The sequence below is a fragment of the Anopheles coustani genome, chromosome 2 (genome assembly GCF_943734705.1).
Source record: "Anopheles coustani chromosome 2, idAnoCousDA_361_x.2, whole genome shotgun sequence".
In the NCBI taxonomy this organism is placed as follows: Eukaryota; Metazoa; Arthropoda; class Insecta; order Diptera; family Culicidae; genus Anopheles; species Anopheles coustani.
In genome coordinates this window covers 39,747,005-39,770,477 of record NC_071289.1, presented here as the reverse complement: position 1 = coordinate 39,770,477, position 23,473 = coordinate 39,747,005, and the positions used below count along the sequence as shown (strand labels likewise).

The 23,473-nt window shown below is 41.2% G+C and overlaps 1 protein-coding gene across 1 annotated transcript; it reads left to right on the top strand.

The window, feature by feature from the left end:
* The first annotated feature begins 1,328 nt into the window (after positions 1–1,328).
* On the top strand, positions 1,329–4,184 carry LOC131267303 (opsin-3). The gene is made up of 3 exons (XM_058270149.1): positions 1,329–1,735; positions 1,794–2,474; positions 3,741–4,184. Exons 1-3 carry the CDS (start codon positions 1,485–1,487, stop codon positions 3,961–3,963), a joined length of 1,155 nt encoding a protein of 384 aa, XP_058126132.1. The 5' UTR covers positions 1,329–1,484; the 3' UTR covers positions 3,964–4,184.
* The last annotated feature ends 19,289 nt before the right edge of the window (positions 4,185–23,473 follow it).

The window sequence follows — 23,473 nt, the reverse complement described above, 5'->3', positions numbered from 1 at the left end:
CTGAAAGAGAGTAAGGTATTTTCGTACAAATTACGGGTTACCTGCTGGTTGATCTAAGTTCCTATTACGATAAATCTACATATATCGCAGAGAACAACGGTCGAATTCGTAGCTTCGATAATTTGACAACAAACTAATGTTGATTTGTTCAAAAGATTCAAACTTCTCTAAATTTGAGTGGATTTGGAAGCGATCGTGCTTCAACCATTCATTTTCCGCATAGTTTGCCTAATGTCATTAATGTAATCACGACCTTTTGAAATGTTAAATAGATATATTTGGAGAGTCATCAAACGCCTTGCCTGAAGAAAATATTCATCGGTTACTCTTAAAATATGTATTTTCTTTTCTTTCAAACGTACCCTACTGAAAGACGATAATAAAGCCACTACAATAAACACTACATTTGTTCGTCGAATGTAACAATGTGAGCGTTTTGAATGTTGTAGAAAGAATAAAATGTAGTAAGTTTATCTTAGCTCGTTATATTATAAGTATCGTATTCTTAATTGTATAAATCCTCCCAAGTATTTTTAAACCATTTTCTCAAAACATGTGTTTCTGTACGAGTGTGTTTTTGGTACAAATTTGTCTAATTAGTCCAATACATCATTTTCTAAATTAGTTAGGTTTATTATTTTTCATCGTAAGTTATTACTGCTATCTGCACAATCGATGCTTTCGCTTCATTTTTTCTCACTTTTCTATTCATGTGTCACTTTTATCGTAATCATTCATTAAAGGGAAAGAGATGGTTTGGAATTTACAGAGACTACTTCGATTTCACTAAGTTATAATTTCCCTTTTCATTATTTTTCTTTTCTACTCGTTATGTATTAAACAAAACGAACCGTCTTGCGATAAGATATGTTTGAACTTACAGGATATCGAAAATGGGTTTAAAAAGAACATCAAAAATTATTTCGTTGATCAATACAGCCCTTTGTTTTAAAAGCAAAAATAATGTTGATTGAAAAAGGTCTTCCAACAAGTCTAAAGAAACCGTGTTTAAAACTCTTCCAAATGGTCACATTTTCCGAGTGATTTCCATTTCGACCGCTCATCACACTTCCGCCAAGCAGGTGCTGGACACCCGACGCGCACCGGTGATGGCCAATCTACGATTGATCCGACGTGGGTAATCGAATTACCCCAAATCGGTCGTGTGCAGGCATTTGATCCAGTGCTAAATCACGCAACCCGTTGACCAAAGGGTGCCAAAGCCTAGCATGGCCATAATCCTATTTCGCAACCCGTTCGGGGCCCTTGCGAGCTGGCCAGTATAAAAGCGGCAACCGCACCGGAAGCAGCCGAACATTTGCGAAGCGTTTCTGCCCGGAACCGGTCCGAATTGTTCCCCTTTTCCCGAGCGTTGTTTTCTGTGACCGCTGTGAAGCCTTCGTTGCTGCTGGAACGCCTGCTCGCCTGGCCTGGGAACGAACCGTGCTGTCCGTACCGAGTTAGAGATCTCTACCGTGGAGGCCATGTTTGCCCTGAACGAGACGTCTGAGGCGGCGGAGGGCGCGATGCTGATGCCCATGGCGCGCACCGCCGGCGAGATGCCGAAGCTGCTCGGCTGGAACCTGCCGGCCGACGAGCAGTACCTGGTCCACGACCACTGGAGAGGCTTTCCGGCACCGCCGTACTACATGCACCTGATGCTGGCCATGATCTACTTCGTGCTGATGAACACCTCGATCATCGGCAACGGCATCGTGCTGTGGATCTTCGGGACGTAAGTACTGCGAAGCGCGTCGCCATGACGACGTCTCACACTGCTCCCTTTCCAACAGCTCCAAGTCGCTGCGCAACGGGTCGAACATGTTCATCATCAACCTGGCCATCTTCGATCTGCTGATGATGTTCGAGATGCCGATGTTCCTGGTGAACTCGTTCTCCGAGCGGCTGGTCGGCTACGGCATCGGCTGCTCGGTGTACGCCGCCTTCGGCAGCCTGTCCGGCATCGGCGGGGCCATCTCGAACGCGGTGATCGCCTTCGACCGCTACCGGACCATCTCCAACCCGCTCGACGGGCGGCTGAGCCGGGTGCAGGCCGGCCTGCTCATCTGCCTCACCTGGCTGTGGGCGATGCCGTTCACGGTGCTGCCCCTGTTCGAGATCTGGGGCCGGTACATTCCCGAGGGCTACCTGACCACCTGCTCGTTCGACTACCTCACCGACGACCAGGATACGCGCGTGTTCGTCGGCTGCATCTTCACCTGGGCGTACGTCATCCCGATGCTGACCATCTGCTACTTCTACGCGCGCCTCTTCGGCCACGTCCGCCAGCACGAGCAGATGCTGAAGGCCCAGGCGCGCAAGATGAACGTCGAGTCGCTGACGGCGAACCGGAACGAGAAGGCGCAGGCGGTCGAGATGCGCATCGCCAAGGCGGCGTTCACCATCTTCTTCCTGTTCGTGTGCGCCTGGACGCCGTACGCCATCGTCGCCATGATCGGTGCCTTCGGCGATAGGTACGTACGGATGTCCTAATAGTAATATCGCTTATCCTTAACCGCACTCTTATACAAATGCACTCTTTCTAACAAGCCGTTTTCTAATGCTTAGTTTACACGAGGCGCAAAACTCTGAAAATACACGCGCAAATGTCGATTTTGCTGCCACTTTTTTTCGCTTCGTGTAGACGTTGCTATTCGTGAGCCGATGCAGATGAAAGCGCGTTCAGTGTTGATTTGAGTGTTTAACTGTAAAAAAACAGCACAGAGGTAGTGTACACCTCGAAATCTTATCAACAACCGTTGCACATCATCACAAACAACTATTTTTCATCCACCGGCACTCTATATCTGGTGCGCAAATTTTTGCAAAGCTATTTTTCACTCGCCGACCGAAAAACACATTTGCGCACACTTTGACAGTTGACTGACCAACTGACAGCATTTTACCGCTAACTCACAGCATTTTACCGTTTGCAAAGGTTGCTTTGCGCTTCGTGTAGACTAAGCATAAGACCTTTGCCAAGTATATCGAATTACCCCCAAAGGTATGCAATTGATCGAACACTGGAAAATTTTACAGCCTTTTCTCCGTTCACTCAGTACCGGTGTTCAATCAATTGCATACCTTCGGGGGTATTTTAATGTTTTCAAATGCCTGAAGATACGTAGTGTTATGCTTAGTTTACACGAGGCGCAAAACTCTGAAAATACACGCGCAAATGTCGATTTTGCTGCCACTTTTTTTCGCTTCGTGTAGACGTTCCTATCCGTAAGCCGATGCAGATGTAAGTGCATTCAATGTTGATTTGATTGTTTAACTGTAAAAAAAACAGCACAGATGTATTGTACACACCGAAATCTTATCAACAACCACTGTACATCATCACAAACAACTATTTTCCATCCACCGGCACTCTATACCTGGTGCGCAAATTTTTGCAAAGCTATTTTTCACTCGCCGACCGAAAAACACATTTGCGCATATTCTGACAGTTGACTGCCCATCTGACAGCATTTTACCGCTAACTCACAGCATTTTACCGTTTGCAAAGGTTGCTTTGCGCTTCGTGTAGACTAAGCATTAGAAAGAGTGCATTTCTAAAGCGACTTTAGCGAGAAAGAGGCAGCTATTACAACATTACCGGCCGCAAGTGTGGCTTCAACGGCACGGATTGCCATAATGAAGGCAAGCCTTGCCGTGTTCTGAGGCAAAACCTGTAAGACCTTGGGGTAGTCGTAGAAACTTACACCACCACTACCACTTGTTGCCATTGTCCCCAGGACCCTGCTGACACCATTCGTGACGATGGTCCCAGCGTTGTGCTGCAAGATCGTGTCCTGCCTCGACCCGTGGGTTTACGCCATCAGCCACCCGAAGTACCGCCAGGAGCTGGAGCGTCGGCTGCCCTGGATGGGCATTAAGGAGGCGGACGACAGTGCCAGCACGACCGACAGCAAGCAGACGGTGGTTTCCGATCAGCAGCAGCAGCAGGAGGGAAACTAAACGATAGAAAAAGGACTTGACCCTCGCTAGACGAATAGACGGACCACGACAAACGGAACCCTAGGTTTAAGGATATCACGCAAATTCAGAGCACGTTTAAACAGAGCAAATGATAAAATGTCGCCGAGGTTTGCCAACGCCCAAGCTGGAGTGTTGCAAACAAAGGTACGCAAAAATAAACTGCATTGATTAAATAGAACTCACCAGCGTTGTTTGCTTAATAATAATAACATGACATTTTGATTTTTTTTTTCAAATAAAATAGCAAACAATTATAAAACAAATTCCAAAGTTTTTCAATAACATTTGCCGTAATTCTGTTTTACACATATTTTGATTCGTATCCTTATTATAGCTTACACTTGTATGTATAATTTGCGAATAGGCCTAGTGTTTTAAACGGAATAGATATATTGATCTTGTTTAGTTCTGGTTTACTATTAACTTAATTTCAGACAACCTTATTTGGAAACCCTGCCATTATTTCAACTACATACTACCACTGCTTCTCTACAGCTTTACATTAATTACCATCTATAGGATGGATCGTTGTTCCAAATTAAACCTGTTTTCATTTATATTTCTCCATATTAAAGTCTTTACGAGCTTTATTATTCTTGAATTGGAGACCATGGCTATGAAGTTATTAGCTTTTTCTTATCTTTTTGCTTGCTTATTCAAGTTATTATTGCAATTCAAGTAAGAACAGGTATATTCAAATTATTTCACCGTACTTTGAGAGTATTTATTGCAAGAACTACTGCATTTTGTAGAATATCCTTATGTACCATTTTCTGATTCCTAAATCTTCATATTACCGAAAATCAAAAATAAAGACTTACAAATCGAACGCATCGATGTATTTTTTATGTGGTTCAAACGAGGTCAAAATTACAACAATTTGCGCGTAAGACAATATTGCCCGATTTATACCTACAACTATTCCATACTTTATAGAATTAATAGAAGCAGGACCTAAGCTTCCTGCTTGGTAGATTAATTTAAAGTTAATATATGTTCTTTGAAGTTAATGTACCATGTTAGTATAAGAGGTTAATGTATAGTTATGCTGACATAATGATCATGACATTATGCTGACACCAGTAAATACATCAACGCAACGCTCCCACGGTCGACGCAATATGATCTCCCTTCATGTTGCGTTAATTCCAGTACCAGCCATAGCACCAGCTCCGGCATCTTTCCGTGCTAGCACCGGAGCATCAGATAGTTAGTTAGTCACCATTTTCTGTAGCAGATAGACATAAATTACAATTAAACTTATAATTATATGATATAGTTGATTATGTTCAACACGTTTTTCAAAAGTAGATAAATTGTTTTTAACAATTTCCGCCCATATTTTGGAGAAAAAACTCCCCGTTTTGGAGGAATGTAACAGATAACGGCTATTTAAAAAATAAACTCAATACATTGAACCATTCTCGTATTCAACTAGTTCTCTTCTTAAGTAAAATCTAAATTCTGTTTCCATTCATCTTGCAGTTAGTTTTATTTCAAATTATTCTTTCCTATTACACTCCATCGTTCAGTTAAAATTACGTAAAATTTAGGATCTTTTCTATCAGAGGTCTTAGTTTCTTCGACAAGTAGACAAAAAAAAATAGGAAAAACAATTTCGATTTTAATAAAATTACCTCGCTCAATTAACAATAACTGTTCCGTTTCAGACAGTTGTGTACGTTTTAACTACATTGACCCTTCAACTACTCACAAGTGAACGTCGTGTATTATCAATAGTAATAATTAAACGAGTGAAGTGAATCTTGAAATTTCCATTTTATATCATTTCTCCGCATAATTCTCGGTCTAGTCCTTCGCAGTACCTTTTCATGGGTTTCAATTACTTATTGAAATGAATTGCTACCCACCATGCAATAAAAATCATTCAAGGTAGCGCCACCGAGTTTGCGTCCTATCGAGCCTACTCACCTAAACACGATCCTGCAGCCGTTCGGTGGAGCAACATCGAGTATTAATTAGCGTACGCCAGGATCGAGCATCCTTTCGCCATCCCAACCTCCTCAGATACGGGCGGTGGCGCCTAATGAGCATTCCCTAATGAAGGCTAGAAAGGCGGCATGTTACTACCAGCAGCCCGGTTCTTCGTCGCCTCCTTCTTCGGTTGGGCGCTTCTTTGTAGTCGAAAACGGATGGGAGCTCGCTGCAAAAGATCTATTTATTTAGATTGATTAAAATTCGTTGTTTATTCGTTCATTAGCAGCCAGAACAGCCCAACATGAGGGTGTCTTAATTTGCTTTCAATTTGTCCGTTGCTTCAGTGGGACTTTTTCGAGGAAAGAAGGATAAAGAAGTAAAAACAACCCACTTTGCAAATTCACGTTTAATAAAACGGGGTAATACTTTACAAAAACTAACCCTTCGTCGTTGAGCGAATGTCTTAAGCGGTACATTTTCCGCCCAACGTCTAATGTTAACTTTTAAAAAGTACGTTCCATTTCCGACCTGCTGTTAATTACTGTCGCCAAAGTGTCCCAACAGACACACAAACGATAAACTTACCCTATGAAAACTTGGTCCAACACCAAACACCTGTGCTGGGCTCGAATTACCTTTACACAAAATTTACATTTGATAGCACCCTTGAGCGGGGGGTGGGGGAAGATATTCGAATATTGCAGCGAACGTCGCCATTAGCGGCGGCGACGACGGCGTCCACCGGATGAGGATTAATTTTCCGTATTTTCCCAACGACATTTTCGCCGATTAGTGGATTTGCCGGATGTCGCTTTTACGATCGCGCTGCTGCATTGCGCCGCCACCGGCATTGGCGGGCTCTCCGGCGGGAATGGATACATTTTATCCCGAAGAATTTATGGGCCTCGGGTGATAAAAATGGGGCCGTATTACAACGCCGCAAGGCGAAGCGCTTGAAAATGCGGAACTTTTTTGATACAATTTTTGGAAGCACACAAAATTTAGTAATTTCGCAAAAAGCGAAGAAGGTTTCGAAAGATGCACCCATCATAGTGGGGAATGGATGTTGCTTTTTTAGTTAATTTGTTTTGAAACACTACGCACGATGTTTGTATTAAATGATTTTATTTTGTAATGCATGCCAGCTTTACAAAATAGGAGCCGCATTATCTAATAATAGCCTTTTGGTATTGAACATCAATTTCCTCTACATGAATCATCTCTCTAGCATTTGATCCGATGGATATAGTGATTGAAGGCACTCCTGATTCCTTATTTATAATTCCTTTTAAATTCAAATCAAAAATCGAATTCTATAATAATTGGTTCAAAATTGATTTTCAAATATGTGGTTAATTTCAGAAAGATAAGATCTGTTTTTCTTTAAATTGAAAAGATTATACTCTTTATTTTGCATATTCGGGCTCCATAAATTCTAACTGTAAGCATAGATACATCCAAAGTTGTTAAATGTCGAATCAGAGTTTTATTACGATTTTACTGCAGATTGAAAACAGCTTTTAACATTTCATTCTATCATTTCAGAAGATGCAGTCAATAATAATTTTAAATATAAAAAAAACGGAATTCATTACTTTCTTCTTAAAAGTGGTTAAGGCACCTACTTTATGACAAATAGTAATAAATGGCGCGTACCAATAGACAAAAATCTGGGAATGAGGAAAAATCCCATGTGAATGAGATAAATAAATTCCAAGATAAATGGATCCCAAGTGAATGAGAAAAAATCATAATGTTCAACAGTCCTTATGAATGACGAATGAATTTTAAAGACACCAACATTGTTTAAAGAGTGGTGAAAAAATTATTCCCAGAATATGTTTGAGGATCAAACCTGAAAACTGAAGCCATAATAAGTGTGTTCGTTCGAGGTTTTCTTTACCAAACATCTTCATGAACTGGTTTTGTGTTTCTTTTTCCTCTTTAATCAACACCTCGCTAATCGGACACCTTTCCAACTAGATCATGCCTAGCTGGTTTGAATTTTTAATTAAATTCACCGAAAATACTGCATCGATTGGGCAAGTCACGGCTTTTTCTTGTGGCCAAAAGAGAGCAAATAGGACTAGGAAAGCTTCCAACGGTCCACCCTGTCCGTCGTTCGATTGGTTGTTCAATCCTGGATTTCATATTTCATCAGCAACACCATCTTTTATGCCGTCTGGCCTGGTGCCTGCCACGAAGCCGGTGGCGCAGGATGGGTTTTGCAAATTAAATTTCCTACCTAATGAAATAAAACATACCGCAGTGTTCCGTTCGGAAATCGGTGCTCGGGTGGGAAAATTAAATCGGACACGCGGTGAAATACATCTTCCCTTCACCGGGCAGGTTCGGTGCGGCCAATCTCGAAGAAATAATCATGCCGCAGCCGTAAGAAGGGTGGGTTTTATAGACAAACTTCATTGATTTCAACGACACGATCGTAAAACCCGGAGGATCATCATCGGAGCGTCGGTTGGCCATCCCGGCCCCAAGGAAGCTTTCAGTGGTGGTTTGCCGGAATGGAACAAAACGGTGGCCATCAGGCCGGGAGCAGCGATAGTCGTTCCCCGGTGGCCGATGGCTGTTTAGTGCTTCAAATTCCCGTTGTTCGTTTTTTGGCCATCGGCGAAACAATCGTCCGCGTCGAGGCAATTATCCGTTAAACAACATTCAATTTGGAACGCCGACGCCAGCTGGCGATGAAATTAGATTGTCCTTTAGCGAGTGGAGGGGTGGTCAGGTGGTGGGGGGGGGGGGGTTTCTGGTTCATCTTCCCGTTTTCCTTTGTGCGTCCACAGGCCGCGTGTGTTGTTTCCTTTTTTTTATCGCACCTTCAAACGATCAGAATCGAATTGCGGCCATTACATTTCGATCCATTTACCGCCCGACCGCCATTGGGAAGCGGAGAGTGGAGACGTTCCGGGCCTTTCGGTAAAGGTCACCCGTGCAAAGGTCACCGAGCGGGAAGGCAAAGTCAATGGCAACCGAAGTGTCACGCAATGTCCAGATTGAGCGAGCACATTGCAACGTTATACGTCTCGCAATAAACGTAAATCTGTGTTTCACTCGGCTATGATGATCTCTGTGCTTTGAAATCATAGACTTTCAATGTTTTGAGGGCTTTTTTGGTTTGAAAGCGGAAATTAAATCGTGCCTCACACAATCAATTACGTTTGGAACCGCTGACTTTATGGTAAAGTGAATGTTTAAAATACTTACAGAAAAATCTTCTTTACTTTTCTGTATATCATACTTAATGACTATATTTTTTATATATTTTTTAAGTATCATTACAAAATGGATGGAACGCAAAACTCAAATGTGAGCAATGCTAAATTAAAAAGCAGGGCATTTTAGAGATCCTATATAATTTTAATTCATTCATTTTTCGAATAGCATCACACCAAAATCATGAAACTCAATCTGATATCATAATAACAAAATTGTATAATTGCCTAACTTATTAAGTAAGCAACTTACTTGTTGCTTGAAAACCAAAATAAGAGTTATACTATAAGCGCCAGCAATTAGCAAAGCCCTTAAGGCCATTTTAAATCAAATAAATAAACTTACTTGCCGACTTTAAATTATAATATAGCTATTAAAAATCTAATTCAGCACAAAAGCTGCTAACGGTAATTTTTTGTAAGACTTTTCTATTAAATTAGAACTGAGTTGAAAAGGGCATTCAATTTTTGTTTTTTGTTGAATGCCAAGAGTAAATACTAAAGAAATTGATTCAAAAAGTTTTAAAAATATATTAATTATACCTGAAACACTCGGTTTACTACATAGATTTTGAAAACCTTTTGATTCAGTTTGGATCTAGATCAAGTATTTGCTAGACTTATAAGATTTTAATTGTATACGAAGTTGGATAAACAGAATATCTATTTAAAAGTAACAACTCATGCGTTCACAAAACTGAAAACTTGTTTTGTACATATTTGCATTGCTAAAAAAAGGAGAAACATAACAATACTTTACTGTTTCATGTAACTCATTTCTTTTATTTAATGCTATCATTTTGTTTAAAACTTGATAAATTAACCCCTTCACAGTCTTGTCCGAACCAGGCTCGGGCAAGCGGGTGGAATTTTTACTGTCATGCCCGAGGCTGGCTCGGGCAGTTTTTTGTCGCACCTTTTGTTTCTACTTTCGTTGCGCGTCGTTTATTTCGATTGTACTTGCTTCGTAAACACGTTCTTAATTGTTTGTTAACTTTTATTCATATAATAAGCACTAGTCGATGCAGTTGAACAAAATTTTTGCTTATTATAGACAAATTATTGCTAATCACTATCACAAATATCACACACAAGCAAAATGACCATCATTCAATCAATGAAATCCCAAAAACTAAAATTGGAAAACGTAATTTTTTCTTTGGTTCTAGATCTAAAACTATACAAAAATGTAAAAACAGCGTGTGTTTTTTGAGCCATTTTCTTAACTTGGCAGGACTGTGAAGAGGTTAATGTATGTGTTTAGAAAAAGAGAGCTGCACACATATAAGAAATGCTAATAGTTACCACCATCATGTGTTTCATTCGACAGCAAACGTTGCTAACATAGATACTTTGCATTTAAACAATTACTTGAGTAATTCCGACAGAAACTCTTGTTGTTCACGTTACAATGCTATGTTTTCGCCCGTAGTAACATGCCGGCTTTCGATACAACGTATGATATCGGCAAATATCCTCTTCCTGTATGTTTTTGCTTGACCACCACCACACATCGCTTCCCCGGCAGCTGCTGACGCGTTCCGTATCGATCTCTGTAAACGTTCGTTATCGAAAATAATCCCTTAATCCTTGACCGTGAGCTTGCCGAAAAGCAATTTCCTTGGGGAAGCCAGCAACTCCCGGCAAACTCCCATTGCTTCCCGAAAAATGTAACGCCAGGTTACTCGCTCGGTTTCCATTTGTATTCGGGTGTGTGTGTGTGCTTTTTACCTTTATTTTGTAATCCGGGTTTTCCACCATCCCTTTCCGAACCGGTCCGGCCGGCCGTCGATGGAGGCGCATGGTTGCCCGTTCGTTCGCAAGCCAGCACCGAGTAATTAACACCGGAAATATTTGCACACCGACGAAAAACTCCGTACACCGAATGGCCGGTCCCAGCGCCGTGAATAATAGGCATGGGAATTTGGCGGGTGGCCTGAGAGCGGCGGGAGGGTGGGAGATGAAAAACGGCACGGTAATAGTATTTGTATCGACTCGACTCGAAAAGCCAGCGGCAAATTGTAAGCAGGTAATTACGCCAATGAATGCAAATTGTGGTCCGCTTGTTGTTTAGTTTTTCGAAATTCTTCTCTCCGCAGCATTTGAGGTGATTAATTTTTCCTCTTCTTTTCGGTACTTTCTTGGTTCTTCCACAGTTTATAGCGACCAGTCACTGTTTCTGATGAAATAGATACTTGACTTTTCCCGGTTTATTCGATCCGTAATCTAAAAAAGTGCTGATTAACTGGTAAAACCTGCAACAAAAGCTCAAACTTTTACGGTGTTGTTTCTATCCATTGTAAGGAAATAGAATAGTAAATCACTTTTTAAAAATCGTAATTAAATCAAAACTTAATGGAGGAAACCCTTTTGAGTGAATTAATTCTTTTGAAATACAGTGTATAGTTCAAATTGGTACATAAACATTTACTGAACACAATGTATTTTCAAAGGGATACAATATGAGTTGAGGTGTTTCTTGTTTGCCTTGTTTAATGAAACATTTGTCTATAAAGCATAAAAGAAGTTCTCTACGTTTGTCACGGTCTGCGGTACAAGCGATTTGAAAAACAAATAATACAGGATATTTATCCCATAGCATGTGGATGGCAAAAAACACTACCAACATGGCGTTCCAGGCAGTTGGGAGACGTTTTCCATAATAACCGTAACCGGCCAGCAGATGTTTAAATAAATTTAATTTCCTGTCGGAAGCAAGCATGTTCTCGCGTAAGGGCAATATTCATTCCATAATGGAATTTACCCTAGCGTTGGTTGGCTTTGCTCTTTTCTATGTTTTACTAACAACCTGTCTACGGCCAAAGGTAGTTGAAGACTTGATGCATCAAACAGCATTTCATACAAAATCAAATTAATAACATCGCTATTAACAAGGTAAATTTACTGCGATTCGTTTGAAATAAAACATGAAGGATATAATTGAATGATTCTATTTTCGTTGAATTATTCTTTTACACACATGTTTTAGTTTTATTAGTTCTCCAAGTTGCGCAATGCATTTTATATTGCCACTTTTTCATACTACAATTTTTCAACATAAACTTTTAATGTTTCAATTTTGATTTGCTGCAAAGATGGAATTTTTTGTGCCTCACGCAAACCGTCACTAATTTCACACGTATTCACCTCAATGATTTGAAATTGTTGCTCACAGGAGATATTTAACTCATATTCAACTTGGATTTCTTGAATTTCACAATGTTTTAGTTTAATAAATTCCACAACAAACGCAGCCCATATAGATTCCTTTATACCTTTTCATTATTTCAAATCAAATGATTTGAAGTCATTTGATTATATTTTATTTTACACCTTGATTCTATTTTATTTATAATGACCAATTTTCCAAGAGCTCCAAACCGTTAAAATTTAGTTTAGCTTCTTTTGTTTAGCAGCTGGTCTTGTGTGTTTTACACTAATTGAACCGCAGTTATTAATTAACAACCCTTTGATCGTTAATTTTTAGTTAAATAATAAAACTGTCTAGTTCGAAAAAAACAAACACAATTCAATCGCATTTTGAGCCAATACAATGAAAACAACTGATACATGATTGCTATTCGTGCCCAATAACTTTTTTGTAACATAATTAATCGTTAACTTATCGCCTGACTTTGAAGGTCCTTTTAATTAACTGAACGAAGGTTACACATGCTGAAGGTTTTATTGTTAGGTTACGTATAACTCACCCTTGTATGTCAATCTCGTGTATGCTAGCGATTGTTGTACTATCAAACCACTGCACTAAGTTACTCCGCAAGTCAGGTGAACGTTGCAGATAATCTCAATTTGATAACTGGAAGAAACTGCACCACATCACCAGGAAGAACGTTTCGCATCAGTTTGGCGATCGTCTTTGTTTCAACGATCAGCATCCGCAGATTGTCGCCGCTTGTCCGACGCTGAAACCCTGTCCGAGGCACTATCTGCCCGATCCAAGACGCATTATCGCAACACTAAAGGCGCTCTCAACCGATCCGTGCCCGTTGATGGCATGGTTATTGCTGATTGAACCGATAGTGTACATGCTCTGTTGCCAAACTGTCAACACCAGATGGGATCCCGAACGCTGATATCTTCGCGGGGAACCTCGGCCAGCGCTTGTTAAAGGTAGTGCCGGAATGTGCCGGCCAGATAATGGCAACGGCGTGCAAGGCGACCGATTGCATTTTAATCGAAGCTCGGAAGCATTTTTCCGGAACGACACGGCATTACCTTTCCGAGGCGCTGCAGCACCATCTGTCCGTAATAGACTGCTTGCTTCCTCCAAACTGTCTCAAACTATCCAAAAGTACAAGTCATAACAAAACGCCCGTTCTGCGGTCCTTTTCCAAAGTGGCTGAGAGGAGGGTATGATATAAGTTTATTAGTTTAATCGCATATTTTGCGACGCTCTCCCGGAGTTGTTCAACACGATTTTTGGGTTGAAGAAAAAACACTCGACTCATTAAAAAGGACGACGAGTCTTCCCAGCGTGTCCTAATGGCATTGAGTGGCCATCGAAGAAAGCTGCCCTGAAAACTCCTCTATTTAGGACGTACCTTGCGTGTCACAGTGGGTTATCATCTCTCCCTCCAGTTAGTTCATTAGTTTGAAACAGCAATACCTTCTGCGAGCTATGGTTCGGTTTTCGTTTAAAGACTCCCCTGTCTTGGTTGTCTCACCGAGCATGAAAGACCCCGGGCTCGAGCTCATCAGACGGCTAGGAGATTCTTCTAGCAAATTCTGAACCCTATTTACATATCAACTTCATCGTGTTTACAGTACACGTTTACACGCCTCACCACACGCCGCCCCCGGCTGGCATGACATGAGAACAGGTAATAAGAAGCTCCACGGAATCCAATAGCCTTCACTTCTGGCGGCTCATATACGCTCGACTACAAACAATTTGTGCCAACCCGGGCTTTTCGGTAGGCATACCGGTGCCTCGCTCGATTCACTTGAGCTTCCGAAGCGTTCCGGGGGGGAGGGGGACGGGCACCGAAAACTTCACTAATTGGAAAACTATTTGGCTTTCGGGCTCGGGCTTACTCGACCAACCGTCAAGAGTGAATCGTAAGCTCGGCCGCCTCCAGCCTCCCGGAGTGCAGCAGCTGCGGCTGCCCGGGTCGAGTGAAACCGCAGCACCGGAACCAATCTTGGCCGGTAAAAGTTTGCTCCTCCACTCGGTAGGAATGCAAATTAATGTGCATCTTCAAATTTCCCAGAGTTTGCCTTTCGGATCGATGTTGGGGGCGGTGGTGGTGGTGGTAGCTCGGGATTAGCCGTATCCGGACGACAGCTGTCAGACGGGGCGACTGCAGCATTCATCAGCATCCAGCATAATGCACCGGCCGTAATTAACCTTTGGCCCGAAAGCGCCATAATTCACATGTAAAATCGATTGCCAGCCTAACGATAGCTTCGTTGACGATAAGGGGCTGTGCCGATTCAAGAGGACATGCAGATTAATTGTGTCCATCGTGTAGGAGGAATAATTATAAGCGTATCCCTCGGCGATGAATTCGAAAACGCAATTGATTTATTGAACAAACAAACAAATATTTGGAAAAACCGTCAAGCCCTGGCATGCTCACAGTATGTATGCGTTGGATTGTCAGCGTACCACATGAGCCCACCAATGAGAACGGGCCTTTCCGCTACTCAATCTTAAACTCCGTCTTCCTGATCTTTATATCATGTTCAAGAATGTACCTATTGTTGTTCTTGCAAACAAAATTCACATTAATTGAGCTAATTGGTTTATTGCCTTTCAACATTCCTTCATGCATACCAGATAAATCACGACGTTTTCACAATGATATATTTTTATTACCAAATTGCTTTCCTTATTCCTTGCAACTTACAAATAGCTTAATTAAAACCACTGCAGTTTGTATCACATTCCATGTGCTCTAGAATCCTAGATTTTTAAAGAAAGGAAAGTATTTCCATTTCGAAGAAAAACAATTATTTTGATTTAGATAAACATGCCAACCTACATACAAAATTAAACATGCATGAGTTTCAATGAAGGATTGTATTGTAACATGAAGTTCAGATTATAATAAAACAGCGATAACACGATTACTCATTGATAGAATGTTTTGTGAGATTAAGTATCCACATGTTTTATGCTCAATTTGTAGTTGAAAAAATTCCCGACTAACTGGATGCCAAGGAAAATCATTGCGTTTTAAGTTGAAAATACTATTCAACTCTCCCTCCCACAAAATGTGAAAACTACAAAATTTGCAACTAAGTTTACCATGTAGAGAAAACTACAAAAAATCACCTCGACATTTAAAATACTAAAAATTAAATTACTAAAACATAAAACTTAAATGTACCAACATACAAAAGAGCAAGCACTATGTTGGAATGACTTAAAAATAACCATGCAATCAAAACCCATATTAAAATTAAATTCTTTACCTAGACGACAGGTTAAGCAAAATTATCAGGAATTTATCAATAACAATTTGATCTCGTGAAGTATTTTATAGTTAATTTCCACTCAAATAATCAAACTTTAAACAGTAGCCCTGTTTCAATCAGATTTTTTTATGTTTTATGGGCCTTCTTTCACAACTGTCTTCCTCTACTATTATTTTTTATTACCCTTAACCATTTATTCAGTCCATCACTGATCCATGCATCGAGCCGTAATGGCAACGTACAACCGTTTTGCAATGGGGAACAGGAAATTGAATAATCAAATTCAAAACTGCCTGCTTACAGCTGGAACCCAGTCAGACGGCGACCAACGTAGACGCACTACAGAAAACGATAGAAAAAGAATTGCTTTCTCCCTTAATGGAGTTTCACAATAGAATGGTAATAGATTGAATTTATTTCACAAATGCAACGAGCGCTCATTTTTACTGACCGTTTAAAACCGGAATGAACCACAGGTCGTGTTTTAGTTGATAAATTTCCCAGAATTTCACTATAGCTTTACCCTTCCGTGGTAAAAGCCTCGTAAAGTAATGCGGTTCGATGCCGATGCCGATGCCGGGCGGATACGGCTCTTCGTATAGCAATCGGTGGATTCGTGTCTAAGGGCAACCTTTGCATCAATCACATTCATTACAATGCACCCTCGCCTGCCCTAGAAGCTTCCCGCAGCGAGCTTCATTGTGTGTTGAATATCCTCTTAAGCATTTCAATCAGAGCCCACCGGAGCCGGTTTCTTGTGGCGCACCGAAACCGTATCCTCGACGGAGTGCATGGCGAGCAACTGCTTCCGTTGCAAATTACAGTCAAACCCCGCTCAGGGTGTCGACATCCCGTGGTTGCTAATGCAATTTGTGCAACCCCTCGACCACCACCCAGCCCACCGTTGCATCCGAGATCGATAAAAGCGGTGCGCCGAATTGACACCGAACGGAAGAACCGAGCTTCGAACCGGGACGAAACCGTGGCACCGAATCGCCGGAAGAGCGAAAGATGATTTGGAACATTTTGTAGTCATTCTTTGCATCTTACACTTGCACATCCGCACGCCAGCAGCTCTGGAGTGGCGGGTTGTTGCAAATGGACTGTTGATTGGAACGTAATCGCAGAAGCTGAAATTGGAATTGATTTGCCAGGAGCGGAATGGAAGAATCTCCGCTTTGGAGGCGCCCGAAAAAAAGCCAACCTTTCTTCAGACCGGATTACATTCATCCCACCAACCGACTTCACCACAAGCGGGAGTTATTTATTTATTTTCCTCAGCACTTTAATAGCGTTCTACTTCACCCATAAGTCGATTTAAAATGTTCCAACTTTCCAGCTCCAACGAAACCAAGTCCAAACGTAGGCTTCCAACCATCCCAACCCAGCGGAAGAAAATTTTATTAAGTCAGCCGTGTGAGTGGGAAAAAGTTGGCTGAAAATTGATCACAAATTTACGTTTACCACATCCGGCGAACGTCAATAATAAACTTTTTTTCGGTCGCTGACTTTTCCCTTAAATTGTTGGCTCATCTAACTTCCATCATTAACATCATCCATGCGTGCGATTGTAGGTGAAATATGTTGAAGGGAGGCAACCTAATGTTTTTTTTATCACATGGAAAGTTGGGCAAACGTGCCGAATTATTAACAGGATCTTGACTACGTAGGCATCAGCAGGGTTGTTACTGCGCGTTCTAACAACCAGGCCCAGCGAAGGTAGACCTCCTAGTCTGTTATCTCGCGTGGTAACGGATTACGAAAACGAAAGGGGTTCTGATCTTTGCCGGGACAAAATTGTCGAAGTTTCTAGCTCTCTATTACCTCTAAGTTAGGTATTTGTGTTCTTACATTATGCTGTATCCTTATTTTTGCGCCGATCCGTTTTTCCTAAAACATCCTAACATCCTATTTGTTATAATGCGGCGTTGTTTGAATCTGCCTAAACATGTACAAGAATCTGGGCTAATCTTTGTTTCTATATCGCAAGAGATATGCATTGCCTGAACTGCATGTTTACATAGGATCACGATGCCGATCGTTACCGAGAGTTTACATGTTTTAGGTTCATTTATGGCTGTGATCTACAAACGTACTTTGTTGGTGCGTTGCTATATCGGTAATCGTGGTTCTAAACTTTTAAACTTTCTATATTTGGAACAACGATCATACCGGATCCGAAATGTTATAATTTATGGTGGGATTTTTCCTATGTTGATTAGGGATATTTTTGGTCTTTTGATGAAACGTAACAATATTTCTTTGGTTTTGTGTTCTTTGCGTGCTGAGCCTTAGGAGTATAAACTGGATCGCCGTTTTTAAATTTTTCACCACATTGTTGGTGCAGCAAAAGGGTAATTTTTCATAGATGTTGATGGTGAGTTATAATCAAATATGTTTTATGCAATGTATAAAGCTTCGAACTTACATCTTATTCAATAACCTCATCAAGAACAGAAGCTCCCATTGTTCAATGTTCCATAGTTTTCAAACCTTTTCCATAAAAAGTAAACTTCTTGAATGCAATGATTTTACATTTTTTATTTTATGTTGATAATGAGTAGAAAGCAGATGTTTCTTTTCTTTCAAACTACTAGGTTATCATATGTTTAGAATCAGAGATTCTCAAAAATGTTCAGATAAAGTCCGATGGGAAATCAGCTCTCCAAAACAAACTATCAATAAGACTCAACATCGTGACTAGAAGAATAAATAAATTAAATGAAAAAATACATTTTCAAAACAAAAATTTTTCCTTAAACGTTCTAAAAAATAAAAAATAATGTATGTTAAATGACATATGTATTTATGTATCAGTTTTTCGTTTTTATCGTAATTTGCATTACATCGAGATTGCTCTCAGTTCGATCGCCATCTACGATGCTACATCCGAATTTTGCGACATCCGGGAAGGTGAATGCAAGAAAACTTTTTAAAATAGAGTTATTACAAACAAAGCCGTATTGAGGAAAAAAGCATTTTGTTTAATAGAACGTTTTCACCCAATTCTGAAATACACTTAGGAAAGTAATTGAACGAGTTAAATAACACACTTTATTATTCATATATTGAAGAAAATGGTCTCTTAATGATAGTAAAATAACTTTGTTTATTGTATTTTTCTGCTTATTTTTCTAATTTCATTACTTTACCCCTCAAGTATCAGTATTAAAAGTTTCAATATTGAGTAAAATGGACGATTAATTAAGATTTTTTTTTGTATTTTTCGGTTAAAATTTTCCTATTTTAACTATACTATTTCTTGGATATTAACTTAAAAATGTTGCAAACAATTTCAGAACGGTTTATCACGAGGAAAAACACATCATACAATGTTCCAGTGATGAATCGGTTTTACAAATATACATCGAATAAGTAGCACACCATTAAAGGCAATTCAGCAAAGCAAAAAACAACCTGCTGCCTTCCCACAAACCGAACGGTCCGTTCGGTGTGTCCGGTTCGATCCGTGTCTCCGTGTTCACGCTGCCATCTGGGACGCGAGGGATTTGAAGCACCATATCATTGGCACCTGCCGAGCACACCGATGATTTATGCTGCACGAAGGTCACCGGGGCCGTACGATACTGAAACGGATAACGCAATTTGATTATTTATTCTGTTTCCACGCTGCCTCCACTCCCCCTTTTGCCCCTCGCGCTCGGGTCACCGGGAAGTGTGCCAAATTTTGATTCCGCAACACCAATTAACAGCGAGCCGGGTCGGGCATGGGGACCGTGCAGGACCGGGAGTAGCGACGGCCCATTCCATCGGGATGGGTACTGCATCCGGTGTTAATTGCTCGACCGGCAGCATCGACCCAGCACCACCCAAGTCCAGCGCAGTCCAGTTCGGGTTGCAAATTTGCAATGGCACGGGTGCAATTTTGATCAGATGAATTGTCCTTTCATTGACGGTCGCCGGTCCGCCGAACCCTAGCAATTACCGGAATTGCACGCCGGATGCGTCTAGCCGTTCCCTTCTCCAGGGAAAACGAGGGAACGGCGAGCGAGGGGGAAGGGAGTGTTTTCCCAGCCTCCTGCACGCCTCCCACATTTAGACGATCGATGGCGTTCTAGCGATCCTTGTCTCCTCCTACACCTTGCGCCATAATTATAGCGACTATCGGCATCGGCCGTCGGAGGTGTGTGTTTCGTACTCACACACTCCACACCGTTGGAGGCTGGAATGTGTGTCAAGATTAATGCTTTCTCAATTTAGTGGACAAAATTACCGCTTGATCGGCAACCGGTCACACGCAACATTCGACGATTTTCGGGTACGAATACGGGTTGCTGCTAACTACCAAAGGGCAGGAGCATGCCGGGCTGGCAATCGGGGGACGGTTTACTTGACCGAGATTGCACGCCAAGCCAAGCCCATCAGCCATTCGTCAATCGCCCAATTCGCACGTCGTTCGAACAGCAATTTCAATGCCGGTTGCCGGAGCCTTTCGCACGAACGGTCGGAACGTGTCGCCGACTTGCGCCGACTTGGGAGTTCCGTTTAAAATTACCTCCCAATTTGGTCCGCGGATAAATTGATCTGCCTCTTCAGGCATTAATCGCTTTGGACATGGCTGTTGCTACCGATGTTTGTTGCATCCGTAAGAGTTTCTGGCTGCCTGATTAAATCATTCATTATCGCTTCAAGGCTGTTTCATCCCCTAAGTGAAGTGAATTGAAAAATTCATTCGATTTAGAGACAATTTAGCAAAATTTTTTGAAATTTTTTATTTACTATGGTATTACCGTATTGTTAAGCCCAACATGCTCTAACTGACCTTTTTTTTCTTTGGCGCATTTCCTCCTAACGATTAGGCCTTCCCGGGCTTTCTCGGTTAAGAATTCTGTGAAATGTGTAATTGAAAAAATTAGAAACGCATAATTGTTACACTGTTATCAATGGGTTGTAAATGATTTTTTTTGAATTCTGATCCTTTTTCTTTCTTCTATTCATTTGATTGGTGTCACACCTCAACAAGATGAACTCATCATCATAATGTCCTGATCAATCGGTTTGAAAATAATTTCTGACTTGTTACAAATGTGAATGTCCTACAATATTATTCAACAATATTTAACAAATAAAATATCAAGCAGTGACCATAAACGATCCTGTTGGTTTTTAATTACGTGAAATTATCGATGGTTTGTCAAATAATGCTCTATTTCTATGAAAATACATGGTTTTCTAAATCAAATAGATTTAACAGATGCATATTGTTCTAACTTATTGATAGGATAGTAATTTCAGTTAAAATGTTTTAGCACGAAAATTTCAAAAAAAATTGGAAAATTGGATTTTTTTATGGGTCAAAAAATGAAATAATTACCCTAGAAAGAATGAATAGATGAAAGATATTCAATAATTTTAATTACTCTGATGATCACTGCAAAACAGAAAAATAGTTTGAGGAAATGTAAGAACCATCCAAGCTGTAGATAATCAAACAGTGCCAGAGTAGAAATACGCATACGGACCCATGAAATACTACGAATGCAGCAAATAAATGGTTAGTAAATTAATCAAAGACCATTCCATACTTTTGACAGTGTAAACCGCACGCTGCTATTCATTTCAATTCCATTTGTTCTTCGTATGATTATTGACTGTGCGCTTCTGCGGAATTGCAACCGTTTGTTTTTCCCATTCCACCCGGCCCACACACCCAGTGGTAGCGCTTCTTCCGGCCAAGGGAAGTGGAAAATTCCAACCCACACAAACACACACTCCCTTACATCATTTCCGGCATGCGCTCCATAGCCGGTTTGCCGGAAAATGGACTCCCACATTCACACGTTCCCCGTTGAGGTATTTCCGTCCAACAGGCAAGCGGATGTGCAGCAATTTCGCGAATTTAATGCACGCGTTCCCTCGCAAAGTGGATTGTGGCGAAATCCTGGGAAGCCAAATGTAATTTTCGTTAAAGAGAAGAACTTCATGCTTCTTCTTGCTTGTACTATCAATAGAGCCATAAAAAAAAGAAGTGCGAACAAACTCGAAGAAAGGTATTTTTCTTCGAGTGGCAATATTAATAAAATGTTGGACTAATGAACCTAGCTCTCGTATTCGACAAACTCCAGGAGAACTTCAAATCTCACAACACGCCGTAATCTCGAACGAGTGCCTTCCGAACGCTTGTAATCCCGGGGATTTAATGAACGATGGCCAAATATAATAACGCCTTCCCGAGCCCGAGCATATCAGCTGGAAAACGTACCAGGAATGGAAATGAGAAAGCCGTGGCGGCATTTCTTCTAATCCACTTCGGCGAAAACTCCCCAACACGGTCACGCATTGCTGCTAATCTAGCCCCCGAAAAATCCGCCAGCCTGCAAACTTTCGCCTCGGACGTGACCGTTAATAAATGTATCGGCGCGTTCGATCGTCAAAATCTATTTGCGGTAGTTTTGGTCCGGATTACGGATCAATTAAATCCCCTGTCCCTCCTGCCCTGTGCCACAGCGATTACTTTCCTCTTTTCCGAAGGCGTCCAACAATTCCGCCAATGTTCCTTTTCCATGGCTGAGAAAGGAGCATGCCCGGCTTATGGTCGCATAATGTTCGGCAAACATCGCCCCACCTCGATGGTAGACGGGGACGTCGAAGGGAGGGTCGAAGATTCGTACGCCCTTCACGAAGATGAATCGCCACCGACGGTCCACACCCCGCAGATCCATCAACTGTCGCCCGGTTTCCCACAAAACCAAAAACGGAGTGGTTCCGGAATGCTTCCGTGTAGTTATGCTCCCAGGCAGATTTACGACGCTGGTATGATTTGGAAACCTCAACCAGTTACACACCCCAGTAAATACGACCCACTCGAGTGTTTGACTTCCTAATGCAATTATCACCGGATTCATTATGTTACGTGGTGAAGTAGCGAAGCTTAGGCGACCCCCACTTAAACCTGGCGATTATTGATTACAATTGATTAAATTATCAAACAACAAATAAGATGACGCTTACCAAGCCTTGCTTCTGCCCAATGAAATCAAATGTTTCGTAAAGGCGAGAGGCGGAAGCAAAGGGTGGACTTAAAGCTGCCCAGTAGTTCTATAAAAGGTGTGCGTTGTGGTGTTACACCACACCAATCGACCACAATCGGTAGGCAGAGGCGGATCTACCTAAGAGCGGACTAAGGCCCCGTGATGAAATCCTCAGATCGCAAAAGTAACTACCGATTTTATTTATTCTCGCAGTGCTATGCATACTTTGATAAAAGTTATTACAGATGCACTTCGATATTTCTTAACCATTGTTAATTTTCACCAAAAGCCTTGGCAGAATATGTTTTCATGAATCTTCTTTCTCATCTAATAATGTCCCTTTGACTTAAAATGCTCGCAATTTACGGTCCACCAGCAAAATGCACTGTTACCCTTTTAAAATGGTTTCCTCATCGCTGTTAAAATTGATTTTAACTTGAACTTGAAAAGATTTAATAATTTGAGGTCGATTTTAAATTCCAGATAATGAAGATTTGACGTCTGATTTCTTAAAATAAGCCAATTGTGCGAAAAGGAATGCGAAAATTTATTAATTTTAGATTCTTTGAATTAATATCTACTATAAAATATGTGACGAAGTTATGGGTAGTAACGAAAAGATGTAAAGAATTTTTGCCTAGAAAAAATCATGGAGACTATATGCTGAAAATATGTATAAAGGATTGCAAGCTGTTGTAAAATATAAGTCCAATTTTGTCCATAGGTATAGACACATTTTGAGCAATGGAAATGTCTGGAGGGCTCCGATTATCCAACCGCTTGGGGCCCCGGAATGGATTGATCCGCTTCTGTCGGTAGGCACTGGGAAATGCCTTCTTCTGTAGTAAGATCAGACGCTTGAGTCACCCAACATCCAAATTTACACGG

Coding starts and splice junctions, on each gene's coding strand:
- LOC131267303 (XM_058270149.1), top strand. CDS start 1,485: ATGTTTGCCCTGAACGAGACGTCTGAGGCGGCGGAGGGCGCGATGCTG. Junction 1,736..1,793: donor GTGCTGTGGATCTTCGGGAC/GTAAGTACTGCG, acceptor CCTTTCCAACAG/CTCCAAGTCGCTGCGCAACG. Junction 2,475..3,740: donor ATCGGTGCCTTCGGCGATAG/GTACGTACGGAT, acceptor CATTGTCCCCAG/GACCCTGCTGACACCATTCG.